General features: G+C 40.0%; 1 protein-coding gene across 1 annotated transcript; it reads left to right on the top strand.

Annotated features, from left to right (window-relative positions):
• The first annotated feature begins 13267 nt into the window (after positions 1 to 13267).
• On the top strand, positions 13268 to 14884 carry lpar5a (lysophosphatidic acid receptor 5a). The gene has a single exon (XM_084119806.1). It carries the CDS (start codon positions 13329 to 13331, stop codon positions 14301 to 14303), a length of 975 nt encoding a protein of 324 aa, XP_083975932.1. The 5' UTR covers positions 13268 to 13328; the 3' UTR covers positions 14304 to 14884.
• Positions 14885 to 15015: the final 131 nt, after the last annotated feature.

Below are 15015 nucleotides of genomic sequence, written 5' to 3'. Positions count from 1 at the left end.
TGTGGACGTACAATGATTTTTTTTAGAAATGGAAAATATATGCATTTTCTAGCCTTAAATGAACGCACTATGGAGCCTTGACAGCATGTGACCTAACGTGCTAATGTCTCCTTCACTTCCTTGTTGCCAACAATTTCAAGCACACTGCAAATAGATTTAATTTTATTGGCTGAAGGGGATTTCATATGATATTACAAATCTTTTTGCATCATTTATAAATGACGATGTCACATGCACGGTTAAAATGTTTGTGATTTTATCATAAGAAAAGTAAATGTCTTGCCACTTGCTTGAGCAACTTAATGAATATAATATAGAAGTAATAAATTGAATAATACATTGTTTAAATTTAGTGCGTTTGAATGTGAATATGTCAATGAATGATTGTATAACTGTAGTACCGTGTACAAAAAGAATCACATTGCTGAACAAACTTTTGGATTTGAAATTAAAATAATGAATAAATGTTGTGTTTGTGGTACACAGCCGCAATCAGTTGATCACTGCAAAGCAGCTGGTGCTGCTTCTGCACAGCATACTACAATAACTTCAAACAGAGTATGTTTGAACCTAGCATAAGTCAGAAGTTACATGATAAACGGTTATGAACATGCACAAACATGTTCCTCTTTCAGGCTAATCAGAATAAAACATTCTGCACATGCACAGAGTAATATAGGAAAAATACCTAACTGTGTTTTGAACCAACAGGAAAAGCCTGGAGATCACAAAAACACCAGCTTGTGGTTACACCAGGACATGCTGCGGTATATGCTGTTGTTGTTTAGTGCTACTGCCAGCTACTAAAATTACCCAATAGTCAGTCACAATAATTTTTTATTTTATTTTGGATAATGATAAAGAGAAAAATAACACTGGAGTTCTTGATGAAGCCATTTAGATCAAACTGAACTACTGAAGTCTGCGTGTAGCCTATGTTTTGCAACCACTGTGCTTCCTCTGACTTTTTTAAACGGTTGCTTATACTATTGTAGGCTACATCCTTGACCACATGCTCTTGATGCACTTTAACCTATTTTACTGCTCGGCTTGCCTTCTATTTGGGGACAAAACTAGTAGAATGAGAAGCTTCAAAGGGACATTTTTTTGTACAGTTGTTGAAGGTTTATGTGAATTATTGTGTTATATTTTAATACAATTTTGTAAAATCTTTCAGTTATTGTCATAATGCTTTGACGTGTTTGTAGGCTGTGCTAGTTCCTCCTTTTTATGGTATAGATTGAACGTTTTCTTCCTTCTATGACCAGCAGATGGTGTCGGAATAACATTATATATCTGAACAGAAAAGAAAATACAGTAATTTAGAGAGGACAGGTAAAGTAAAAGTACAAGTAAAAAAATATGTTTTTTGTGTTTTAAAAAATTATATATATAGTCAAATTATGGACATCTTAGTTCTTAATTTTATTTAAATATGAAATATTAAAAGTAACCAATGTTTATTGCAAAATCAAAAATATCTCCATAAGTAAATTATTATTATTATATAAAAAAACTTTAAAATAATTCAAATGGATTACCTTTTTTAAAAAGTAGAGTAATGTACCAGGAGCTAGTTGCATAAACACAGCCACTCTGTCTTAAGAACTAGTCTGACCAGCTAGCAGTTAGCTAAGGCCCGCATTGAGCAAAACAGACAGACAAAAATATTGCACGCAATGCGACTGCAATTACTTTATTATTGCTGTTATATTTATTAAAGTGCCCCTATTATGCTATTTTAAAGTTTCCTAATGTTGTTTTGGAGTCTCCTACAACAGGTTTACATGCATCAAAGGTCAAAAAACTGTTTAATTTCCTCATAATATACATTTACACATCACCACATTTTCAATAATTCTCAAACAACTCGGTTTGAATCAATCTCTCTAAATCCCTCCTTTCCGCGAGCTACTCTGCTCTGATTGGTTAACCGCGAACAGCTCGCGCGTCGAAAACAAAAACGCCCATTGCCATAACAACGTCAGGTCTGCATGATCATGAGGCTTCCTACACCGTAAACTAAAGACAGTAATGAACAATGATGTTGATTTTACCATATCAATGCTAGCGCGAGAATTAGTTATTCAACCCTAACCTCCATCGCAAGGACGACTCGAGCAGGACGTTTCTCAGTGATACACTACTAAGTTTGAGGTACATTATGAGATGTTGCAACTGTAATTCCTCACCATCAGTATTAACAAGTGCATGTCCATCTACAAACCGTTTATTTTACTTGTAATATTTACCGAGTATTTTTCTAATATATTGCGGTGAACACGTGGAAACTGTATCAATAACAGTGCATGTATGCAATGTATACATTAGCTGAGCTCTAGAGTGAATGATCTGATGTGAATGACTGATGTAACAAATGTTGGTAAAAACAGATCTTGCTCCATGCTTAATCTTTCCTCAAAGTAGTGAGAACGACAGACAATCTGCATTAATACTAGACACAGTTTTAGGTAATAGCGGTCCGCAACTGATTAGCAGAAGAATATCAGTAAGACAGTGATAACGTGAGTTAGCCAGTTAGCAGGAGACCAACACAATATAAAACTCAAAACTAAGTGTAGCGGGTGATATCAAGGCAGTAAAGTTGTGAATCAAGGGGGTGTGGTTAGCCAAGTATAAATATCAGGGGTAGGAACGAAAATAGTAGGTGCGTTTGTTTCTGGCCGGCGGAAATAAATCAACACTCGTGTGTGTAATATATCTTTGTGTAAGCCAGAAATAAATCTTGGGTATTTTCCTATATTATGAACCTGAGTCGTGCTTTGTCTAAGGGTGGGTCATGTAACATTCTGGCGTAGTCGGAGTTTTGGTGGCAAAGCATTATAATTGTAAGTGGGGGACTAGCCTATATATATTTTTGTCTTTTACTTTTATTTTTGGGTGTTAACAAGAGCAACATTGGGCTGTTGTGCTTATACAGCAGACGAGTTCCAGGGTCATGTCGTTGGAAGGAGCTGTAGGAGGCACCATGGATCCTGAACAACATGCACAAGGATTTTATTCACCAACTGCTCCATCTGGGCCTTCAAGCAGTAGTGTGGATAGTGTGGGTTCAGCTGCAATAGAAGTGGAGAGAGGGAGACAAGTGGTGTTTATTCAACAAACTGAGAAGGTACCCAAGTTTTCAGGAAATTTGGATAGGTCTGATTCTCTTACCATAGAAGAATGGATTGAATTGGTAGAGGTCCATATTCAAACAAAACCTACTGAGAAAGAAAAAGCTCTGTGGGTATACAATCATTTAGAGGGTACTGCTCGAATAGAGATAAAATATCTCCCAAGAGTGGAAAAAGAGTGTGTGGATGATATATTCAGAGTGTTACGAGAAATTTATGGGTGTTTACATTCTCATATTTCCTTGCAGCGTCGTTTTTTTAATCGTAAACAACAAGAGGGAGAGTCTCTTTTAGATTACTCCCATGCATTGATGACTTTAATGGATCAAATTGTGAAGTCCAATGAATTGGCTCATGTTAAATCTCAAAGAGATCTCCGTGATCAGTTTTGTGATGGGGTTAGAGATCAAAACTTGGGTGTGAGATTAAGAGACCAAGTGCGTGCACATCCTAACTGGACAATTCGTGATGTACGTAGGGAAGCTGTCCAGTGGATGGCCCAATGTGAAGGACAGTCTTTCAAACAAAAAACAAATGACCCCTTGTACTTTTCTAATGAGGCCCAAGTTAAGGTGTTTAGCGAGCCCAAAAGTGCAAATCAGTGTGAATATTCAGAGCTTAGAGCTCTTATTGAGGCACAACAGAGTCAGTTGGACTCATTAATGAAGGCACTGAGCCCCTTAAAAATTGGAGCAAATGTTTCTACTACTTTCACTACTCCCAGAAGTAGAAGAAAGGCTGAAAGTGATTTAAGATGTTTTCGCTGCGATCAGTTGGGGCATATTGCACGCTATTGTTTAGCCCCCCCACAGCCAAGACCTGCACAGACAGAAAAAGAGAATGTAACTCAGTCGGAAAACTAGAACCCGCCAGTGTACAGAGCCACACACTGGTAGGGGTATCTTTAGGCTCTGATGCACATACCGCATCCACACTTGTGAGTAATTGTCCAGTGATGGAAGTTAAGTTTGGGGATGTAGTGATTTCTTCATTGTTGGATACAGGTTCAATGGTTACCACCATAACTGAGAGTTGTTATAATAAACACTTTGCTCACCTTGAGAATGTCCCACTTCATGATTGTTCATGGTTAGATCTTAGAGCGGGAAATGGCTTAAAATTGCCTTATTTGGGCTATTTAGAGTTGGATATCATGGTTCTTGGAAATTGCATGCCATCTATGGGTATCCTTGTAGTGAAAGATCCCAGGGACCCTCAAATGCAGTATAAAAAATTGAAAACCCCTGCTGTGTTAGGCATGAATATCATTAAAGGGTTTTATCAAGAGTTATTTCAACAGCATGGCGCCAGTCTTTTTGATATCCCTTCTGTGCAGGATTCTGCCCCAGGATGGAGGCAAGCCCTGAGGCATTGCCAAGTTGAGGAAGCTATATTGAATTCATTGGAGCCTCATAAGGTAAAAGTGCGGGGTGGGTCTTCAGTGTGTTGCTGCAGGAGCTTTAACATTATTCCAGTCACATGTCCTAAGGTCCCCTCACAAGAACAAATTCAATTTTTAGTTGAACCACTAGACTTTGATGAGGGTGTCTTGCCAGAGGGGCTGTTGGTATCTACGGCTTTTATTTCATCCGAGAGGGGAATTGCTTATGTACCTGTAACCAATGTCAGTTATACTGATGTTTGGTTGACCCCACGTAGGGTTGTAGCAACTGTTTCTGTGGCTAATGTGGTGGCTGAGCAGGATCCACAAGCTGAGTTTTCTGAGAAGGTTGGTGGTAATGAATCAATGGCTTATGTTACCTCTCAGCAAGTTGAGCACTTGGAGGAAGAGTGGATGGATTTTCCATCTTTTGATGGTTTAGATGAGACTGAGCAACTGAAAGCTAAAGCTTTATTAATTAAATATCGTTCCTTGTTTGCTAAGACTGATATGGATGTTGGGTGAACTAATCTTATAACTCATGAAATTCCTCTTTTGGATGAAACTCCAGTTCGCCAGCCCTATCGCCGGATTCACCCTTCGCAATACGAGGCGGTGAGAGCTCACATTAAGCAACTGTTAGATAGCCAAATAATAAGGGAAAGTTGTAGCCCCTATTCATCTCCAATTGTACTAGTACAGAAGAAGGATGGAGGTCTTTGAATGTGCGTAGATTATCGGCAGTTAAATATAAAAACCAGGAAAGATGCTTTTCCGTTGCCGCGGATTGAAGAGTCATTGGACGGTCTTACTGGTGCAAAATGGTTTTCGACACTGGACTTAGCCAGTGGTTATAGTCAGGTCGAGGTTGCTGAAAAGGATAGGGCTAAGACAGCTTTTTGCACCCCATTTGGATTATTTGAATTCAATAGGATGCCATTTGGGTTGTGCAATGCTCCTAGTACTTTTCAGCGCCTCATGGAGCATATGTTTGGTGACTGCCGGTATCAATCAGTTTTGTTATACTTGGACGATTTAATTGTGTTTTCTTCCTCTGTTCAACAGCATTTGGAACGGTTGGAGGAGGTGTTCTTGCGTCTTCAGAAACAGAGTTTGAAGGTTAAATTGTCTAAGTGTCATTTTTTTCAGACTCGGGTTAGGTACCTTGGTCATGTGGTCTCGGCGGAAGGAGTTACTACAGACCCAGATAAGGTGGCAGCAGTACGGGATTGGAAATCTCCAAGTAATTTGGTAGAACTGCGATCTTTCCTTGGTTTCGCCAGTTACTATCGTAGGTTTGTTGCAGGTTTTGCAAAGATGGCAGCACCATTGCATCGAGTGGTAGCCCAGTTAAGTGTAGCAGGAAAAAGAGGTAAGACTCCAAGGAAACCACTTGGCTTATATTGGAATATAGAGTGTGATGATTCTTTCCATCAGTTGAAACAAGCTCTGATATCTGCTCCAGTTTTGGCTTATGCCGATTTTCAGAAGCCGTTTGTTTTAGAAATAGATGCTAGCCATTCAGGTCTTGGAGCCGTGTTGTCACAGGAGCATGATGGCAAGTTACGACCAGTTGCTTTTGCTAGTAGGGGGCTGAGACCATCTGAAAAAAACATGCAGAACTATAGTTCTATGAAGCTAGAGTTCCTTGCCCTTAAGTGGGCAGTCTCCGAAAAGTTTAGGGAGTACTTGCTGGGTACATCTTGTACAGTATATACTGACAACAATCCATTGCGATATCTGGATACTGCCAAACTTGGTGCGGTAGAGCAGAGATGGGCTTCTCAGTTAGCTGCATTTAATTTGACTTTGAAGTATCGTCCAGTGTCTCGAAATGGGAACGCAGACGCATTATCCCGTCAGTATATGGAGCCAAAGTTGTCTGAAGTTCATAGTGGAGGGAATACTGTGGAGAGAATACCTTGGTGTGTTCAGTCTGAGATTGTTACTCTTCCAGGTTGTTCAGGGGTAGATCTTGCTTTGCTGCAGAAGCAGGATCCAGTTATCGGACCTTTTTTGGTTCATTGGATGGAAGATAGATTTCCGGGTCCAAAGGAGCGAGCTACATTTGGGCCAGGTACTAAGGAGCTTGTTCGACAGTGGGAGCGGCTTAAGGAGAAAGATTCAGTGCTGTATCGGTGCATTTATGCTCCAGACGGAGGTAAGGAGGTCTTTCAGCTAGTTCTGCCTCAGTGTTTGCAGCAGAATGTGCTTTCCAGTCTTCATGATAACCATGGACATCAAGGCGTGGAACGCACTTTACAGTTGGTGCGATCGCGCTGTTATTGGCCTTGTATGGCAAAAGACATCGAGAAATGGTGTCATGAGTGTGGAAGGTGCATTCTTGCTAAGGCTGTGCAACCTAAAGTTAGGCCCTTTATGGGGTGTATTCAGGCCAGTCGTCCACACGAGGTAGTGGCAATAGATTTTACCGTTTTGGAGCCAGCATCGGATGGCAGGGAAAATATATTGGTATTAACAGATGTTTTCTCCAAATATACTCAGGCTATTCCCACAAAGGACCAGCGAGCTAGTACTGTAGCTGATGTGTTGGTGAAGCATTGGTTTAATTTGTTTGGCCCCTCTAGTAGGATACATTCAGATCAGGGTAGAAGTTTTGAAAGTACTCTGATACAGCAGCTCTGTAAGGTTTATAATATTCAAAAAAGCCGCACAACACCATATCATCCACAGGGCAACGGTCAGTGTGAACAGTTTAACCGTACACTGCATGATTTGTTGCGTACTTTACCCCCTGACCAGAAGAGGCGTTGGCCACGGTACCTCTCCCAGTTAGTTTATGCCTATAATACTACAGTTCATCAGTCAACTGGTAGGTCTCCATATTACCTGATGTTTGGTCGAGAGCCTCGGCTACCTATTGATTTTGTATTGGATGCTGAAGCAGAAGAGGTAGGAGAAAGTTCTGTGGAAGAATGGGTGAAGGAGCACCAGGAGTTATTGGAAGGGGCCTATGATCATGTGAGGCGGCGGCTGGAGTCTAGGAGGCAGCTAAGAGATCAAAGTTACGAGTCCAAAGGAACAGATACGAGTATTGGAGAAGGTGCTCTTGTTTATACACGTAATCATGCAGTGAGGGGTCGAAACAAGATTCAGGACATGTGGGACTCTACTTTGTATAGGGTAGTGCGACAGCCTAAAGAATGGGGGGCTCCTTACTCGATTATTCCAGTAGATCAAGATGGCCCAATGTGACAGGTATAGAACTGAGCTTAGAAGTGTGCCAATGGCCACAGTTGGAGTAGATGAGATTCCTAGGGCTGCTATGCAGAAACGAGGGAAAGTTGCAACAGACGACGATGGGGTAGAATTTTATCCTTTGGGAATGGTGCAATTTGAGTCTTCTGAAGATGTTGGCCCTCCCTCTGAACATTTGGGCCCTCCCTCTGAACATTTAGGGTCGTCAGTAGTGGAGGATCAAGGTCACGTGATTGAAATGGAAATGGGCCCTCAGTTAATAGAGGGAGGTCCTCGGAGATCCTCTAGGAGGACAGCAGGTCAACATTCTAATTCCTATCATTTGCCAAGATCGGTAGTGGAAGAAGAAGCTTGAATTGTAGTCTGTTTTTTACATCATCGGGTCGTCGATGCATTTTGAGGGGGTGGAATGTAGCGGGTGATATCAAGGCAGTAAAGTTGTGAATCAAGGAGGTGTGGTTAGCCAAGTATAAATATCAGGGGTAGGAACGAAAATAGTAGGTGCGTTTGTTTCTGGCCGGCAGAAATAAATCAACACTCGTGTGTGTAATATATCTTTGTGTAAGCCAGAAATAAATCTTGGGTATTTTCCTATATTATGAACCTGAGTCGTGCTTTGTCTAAGGGTGGGTCATGTAACATAAGTATTTTTAGATTTCTAGAGCAAGCGTTTTGCGAATCCTGCATTGAACTCTGAGATTTGAGAAGCAGTTGTCAGTAAAATAAAGGGAACACAGCAAAAGTTTAGGATTATACTGCTGTGGTATCATGGTAAAGATGAATTTTAAGTTAACCACTAATTCTTCACATGCTCGTCCTTGGACTGTGGGGAAAAAAAATTGTTTTACCTTCACATTGTAGAGCACAGCGTATTCTCGACATGATGCTATCCAGCATCCACAGGAATCAACTGTGTTTGAGGTTCAAGTTTTCCCTGGTGTCTGCACGCACAATAAGTGGGCGGGCAATATGCTAATGTTTCATCTTGACGTCACAATGAAACAGCTTATGACTCGTTTGAAAAACGATTCATTTCATTGACTCAGAGTCGACTCTTACTTTTGAAAGACAATAACTTTATATATGGACGGTGCACTTTCAAATTTAAAACTTTGCAGGATGTTTTCATTCACTTAGAGCTGTTACACACTACATGAAAGGTAATTTTCAAAAATCCATAATAGGGGCCCTTTAAATGTTAGGCCTATCTCTTATTTCACTCTTAATAGTCTATTTAAACACATTCTGTCTCTTTAACCAAAACTATATGTTACAATCATGACCAAAATCAAAAACAGCTAAATCTTCACTATCTCAGCTAAAATGAAATAATAGCCTACTTTTAAATATGAAACCGCCAATAGGTGGCGGCATATCATTGCCTTAAAGGGATAGTTCACCAAAACTGAAAATTATGTCATAATTTACTCACCCTCAAGTTGTTCCAAACCTGTAAGAATTTCTGTCTTCTGCTGAACAGAAAATATTATATTTTGAAGAATGTTGGTAACCAAACAGTTGATGGGCCCCATTGACTTACATAGTATTTCCCCCCCATACTATGGAAGTCAATGAGGCCCATCAACTGGTTGGTTATCCATATTCTTCAAAATATCTTTAAATTTTCATTTTTGGATGAACTATCCCTACAACGAGTGACTCATTCATCATAGAAAGCGATCGTGTCTCTTAAGAAAATTTGGACCAAACTCTTACATTTATATGGTTTAGTTTTACAATCTCTTTCTGAACTTCTTGAGTCGTCAACGTTGTAGTTGTGTGGACTCTCAAAGAAAGGACAGAAAGCTCTCAGATTTCATGAAAAAGATCTTAATTTGAGTTCTGAAGATGAACGAAAGTCTTACAGTTTTGGAACAACATGAGTTTTAATTTTTGGGTGAACTATCCCTTTAAGCAGCAAAAAAAAAAAAAAAAAGGTGGCATCTGAAAGTTGCAGTTGGTGGTTGGTTTGTGTGTTGTTAATGTACGTTTTTTGACGAACGTTTTCCACTTTTAATGTCATTTCTAGTGAGAAATTACTATTGTAGTAATTAAATAATAGGGTAGGTTTTACAAAAGCTCTCTCTGTTTTGCTGTAGATCATTAAACCGTTACGCTGCCTCAGAAGCCTGTCCGAAATCAGTTTAGTAAGGTATCTTCGTGCGCAAACGCGCATACAAACAAGCCATTATAAAACGGATAGTTCCAGTCCTTGATTCTGATTGGTTGAGCCGCGTACAAAGCCATTGTACAACACACTTGTGACCGCATTACATTAGTATTACTGCGCAACTGCCGTTTGTGATTCTTTGTTGCTGCATGTGTTGCTTAGCAACCTCCTTTGAACTACATTGCTTGGCGGAGGAATAAATGTGTTATAACCATACTGTCTATGGTTATAACGTTATATTTTTTGTTGCTGGTGTTTATTTTATGAATAAAATAAATGTTATGAATTTACTCCACTCCGCGTCGTGCCTAACAACGCCCCTTACCTGTTCTAAATCCACTGTAAAACACGGCTTCGCGGGGCTTATTGCTTAATTGCCTTATGGGCAGCGAGAAAACAAGTTAGCTAAAAGTTTTAGGAGGACGCAGCCAATCACTCCCTCAAATGAACTATATTAGTGGACCAATATAGGGAATTGGGTTATGTTTTTGATGCACCCCATTTGGCCTACATGGTAGTCACAGAGTACATCAAAGGTTCCCGTGGTACTACTACCTTAATATAACGTGGAACATGCCCAACAAAATAGTAATGTCATGGTCATTTTTGTACTTTGTGTTTTCGTGTAGCCAGTGTTAGCGTACTCTGTTAATTGTCAAATATCCTCCTCAGCAAGAAGTCCTCCTCAGTATTTTGTTCCAATCACCTAGATTTGCTAATTAGCACAATTTGTCAGCCAGGAGATAGAATTAATTCGTGAAATCAGCGGGCTGAGTTCATGGGTGGAATAAACATATGGCAGGACTTTTACTTTCTGACCCCTGAGCTGTACACCTCTGCTGTTTTACTGAGGAGAAACAGCTCCAAACTATTCAGTGTGCATGTCCTTATGATGTTCGACATACCTGTGCAACAGCGACCTCTAGGTGGCGCCACAACACAACTTTTCTGCAGTGCAAAACAATCTCTGGTATTTAACATGGCAAGTATTGACAGCAATATACTGCAATGTGACATGCTTTAAATTTAAAACAATTAAAAACATTATTTGATTATCCGATATTATGTAGGGCTAAATTAATAATATTTTCTAATTTATTCTTTAAATGTAATTATTAGAATGTGTGTGTGTGTGTGTGTGTGTATATATATATATTAATACATATCTATATATTACAGTTAGAATAAATGTTATAAATAATATCATACATGCAGCTTTCATGATCTAATATTAATTAATACTGATGTGTATTTCTATCTATCTATCTATCTATCTATCTATCTATCTATCTATCTATCTATCTATCTATCTATCTATCTATCTATCTATTAGGGGTGTGACGAGACGCTTACTCCACGAGACGAGACGAGACACGAGATTGGGTTCACGAGAACGAGACAAGACGAGATTTTTACACAATTTTTAAGAAATCCGATGAAATATATGAATGGAAAATAGTATTTTATTCAACTGAAAATCAACTTGTAATGAATGTTATTTTACTTCTATTTTAATGAATTCTATGCAGTAAAGGACATGCAAACACTGCAAAATGTTTTGCTATAAACTCTACCGTCTGGCTTCTCCCCTGTACGATTTCACATGAGAAATCGAACTCCTTTCCACAAATCGAACATAAAAAAATAAAACAGTATAAATAAAATAAATATAAATAACTGAAATAACACTTTAAATGCAAACAGTAAGTGTGTATCCATAATCAAAGTACTGCTCTCTCAAAACTACAAGTTCAAACAGAAACAATTTTTTTTTCTTCAAGCATGAAAAAGAGATAAATTAACTACACAGAACAACCTAAGATATGGTCATGTTCTTTTTCAAGAATATAAGCATGTGGACGATTTCTGGCAGCAGTTGAGACCTTTGGGCAGGGCTGCACGATATGAGGAAAAGCTGCGATGTGCGATAACATTGTTTAATATTGCGATGTCGATATGACTTGTGATATGTGAATGTTAGCTATACTGTTCCCGTCTTAGTGATTTAATAGGTTCTTTGCGCGATAGGTCAAATGTTTATTACCTGCCTGGTTCAGATTACAGTATTTTAGCGCGATTTTGGCACGATCCGTTTCGTGGAGATTCGTAAAGGACAACGGGCGTCGGGACGCAAGATTCGATGTTTCATAGTGTGTCATAGTGGGCGACAACGCGTCTGTGATGCTTCAGGACATCACGACAGAAAGACTAGCATGTTTAATTTTAACGGTCCTCCACGACGGGTTGAGTGTGAGCGAGAGTGAGTGAGTGCGAGCAACAGTGAGTGTGCGTGTGTGCGCGCGCGAGTGAGCGTGTGTGTGTGTGTGTGCGCGCGCGAGTGAGTGAGTGAGCGAGGGACAGTGAGTGTGTGTGTGTGTGCGCGGAGTGTGTGTGTGATTGGCCCGGCACACAAATGATTTAAAAGTGGCAGGGGCATCTTCAATACTAATTTCACCCTCATGCTCCATCACGCTGACATCACAACAACTCACGAGACAAAGTTTTACCTCGTCGCGTTTTAATCTCGCGAGATCTCGTAACACGAGATCTCGTCACACCCCTACTATCTATCTATCTATCTATAAAATGTGTGTGCGTGTGTGTGTGTGTGTGTGTGTGTGTGTGTGTGTGTGTGTGTGTGTGTGTTTGTTTGTTTTGCAGTGATATCCAGTTTGTATTGAGCCTTTTTCACCCACACTTTCAAAAAGCTCTCGCATCTGTGCTTGCGTTGCTTAATTGACCTTTACATTACAGTCTATTGTGGTTAGGCAAGCCAGTTAGTTGTTTTTCTCTGCTCTGAAAGCAGATGTAAGATTGTGAGACTTTAGCCTATGCATTCATAAATTATTTGTATCTACAATTTTATCATGTACTGAATGTTGTCAGTGTGTATTGTGTGTTCTGTACATGGCATTTTAGCTAAACAACATACAAAAACACTTCAGGTCTGAATAAAATAGTTCACATTCATGGCAACCATGCTGACTTTACCAAGTGTTGTTTTGTTGCTATCATTTTACCTTATATGTGATTACACCAGTATCATTAGCTGTTATCTGCAACACAATCACTGCTGTTGACATGCAGAGATGTTTAACTTGTGCTTGAAAGGGACATGTACATGCTGAATGTTAATCTCAGTTTCTCAAATTTTTGAGTCCAAAAGCTGTGGTAAACAAGAGCATCCTTTAAAGTCAGCATTTCAACAGTTTGCATTTGACCACACGTCAGAACATCTTTAACCTTTAATACTTTTTGATTTTTGCATGTAAATGCAATTCGCATGCTGACGCCTCCCACAGTTTCCTGTTGCCACCAAGTGGAACTTAAAAAAAAGGTACCTCACAGGAAAAAAATCGTTACAGAGCCGTTGCACATTTCAGCACAGCACTTCTCTTAAATCCGCTCGTCTCTTTGGAAAATGCCACACAACATTACAGACTGTAATTTAACACATTTTAGATATCCACTTTTCACTTCCACCTACAGCATTGTGCTGCTGTTCGGTTTTCCTCTGAACTCTGTGTCTCTTTGGATACTGCTATGCCGAAATGGCTTGAAGAAATCCGTTCCAGTGATCTACATGGCCAACCTGGCCTTATCGGACCTTCTTTTCACGCTCTCCCTGCCCTTTCGGATCTTCTACTTTGCCACAGGGCGATGGACGCTGGGAAATACTCTATGCATGATTCCAGGCACCCTCTTTGCCGTCAACATCTATTCAAGCTCCTTGTTCATCACGCTGATCAGTGTGGACCGGATGCTGGCCGTGGTGTATCCCATAAGATCTCGGTCGTTCCGGACGGCACCGATGGCCTGGGCGCTGAGTGTGACCGTGTGGCTGCTCATTGCTGGATTGGCAGTGCCAACTGCCTTTAACCACCCCGAAAATGAGGATAAAGACTGTAACGTTACACGTTGTTTTGAAAAATACACAGAAGATGAATGGAAAAAAGGCTTCATCATCCTCTGCTTTACCACTTTCTTCGGTATTTTAGTACCTTTCGGCATCATTCTGGGCTGTACGGTGGCAGTCGTGAGGCAGCTGAGAGGCTACAGTATGACTTCCTCGTGCAACACCGAGCTGAGCAAAAGCAAGATTATGAATCTCTTTCTATCCAACTTGCTCATCTATGCTATTTGTTTTATCCCCTTTCACATTGCTTTCATCCTCTTAGGCCTGAGCAAAAATGGAATGTTGCCTGGAGATCAATCTCGCGATTTTTACTTTAACCTGCAAACTGTTACCATGTGCATGGCCAGCACCAACAGCTGTCTGGACCCCTTGATTTACTACTTCAGCTCAAAGAGAATACAAGGTAGGAGCAGATGCGATTCTTCGTCCAAAAGCATCGGCCTCGGCCTGGTCCAGAGCATGAGTTGGACGGGACAGTGAAGCAACAAACTATCACAATAACTTGTTATTGAGGTAAACAAGAGGAAATGATTATGCAAAAAGGCCAAGCTTAAAACCAAAAGCTGACTCATGCAAGAGCACGTTGCACATCTCCGCTCATGTGCATCGGCTGAAAAGCTGCAAATTTTATTTGTTCGCTTGGCCGTCCTAAAGCTTGGTGGGTGAAAAGGGAAGAAAATGCTGAAGTGGTTCTCTTACAGGAATCAGTACCTGCCAATGTGACATACTTTAATGTGTTTTTGGAAAACTTGCACTGTTGTACATGTAGCAAATCATCAACAAAGCTGTATAGTTGCTTATCACTGAGAGCCAAAGTTTGTGCGAAACTCTTCGTATTTTTTCTGTGGTTTCCTTTTTTACTGCATTAGCTACCTTTTATTTTCTACAAGCATTATCATTTGAGACTTTTTAGTTTGTCTTTTTTATAATTGTTTATGTGTCATTGAGCTCATATTTCTGTGTCACTGAGGTTTTTGTGTAGACGCATGTATATATACTTTTACTTTTGTGTCATGCATTATGTTAGCAGAAATAAACCGAACATACTTCTGCAAGTTTAATCAACAACTTTTATATCTTCTCCGATGATACCATCAATGTAATGGTTCATTACTTTTACCTGACTTCAACTGAGATGTATGTGTGTGTGTGTGTGTGTGTGTGTGTGTGAAGCTGGCAAAGGAAATGAAAG

Source organism: Abramis brama (assembly GCF_963993115.1).
Source record: "Abramis brama genome assembly, chromosome: 7".
In the NCBI taxonomy this organism is placed as follows: Eukaryota; Metazoa; Chordata; class Actinopteri; order Cypriniformes; family Leuciscidae; genus Abramis; species Abramis brama.
The sequence above is the reverse complement of the archived record's forward strand: the minus strand, read 5'-3'. Positions and strand labels throughout refer to the sequence as shown.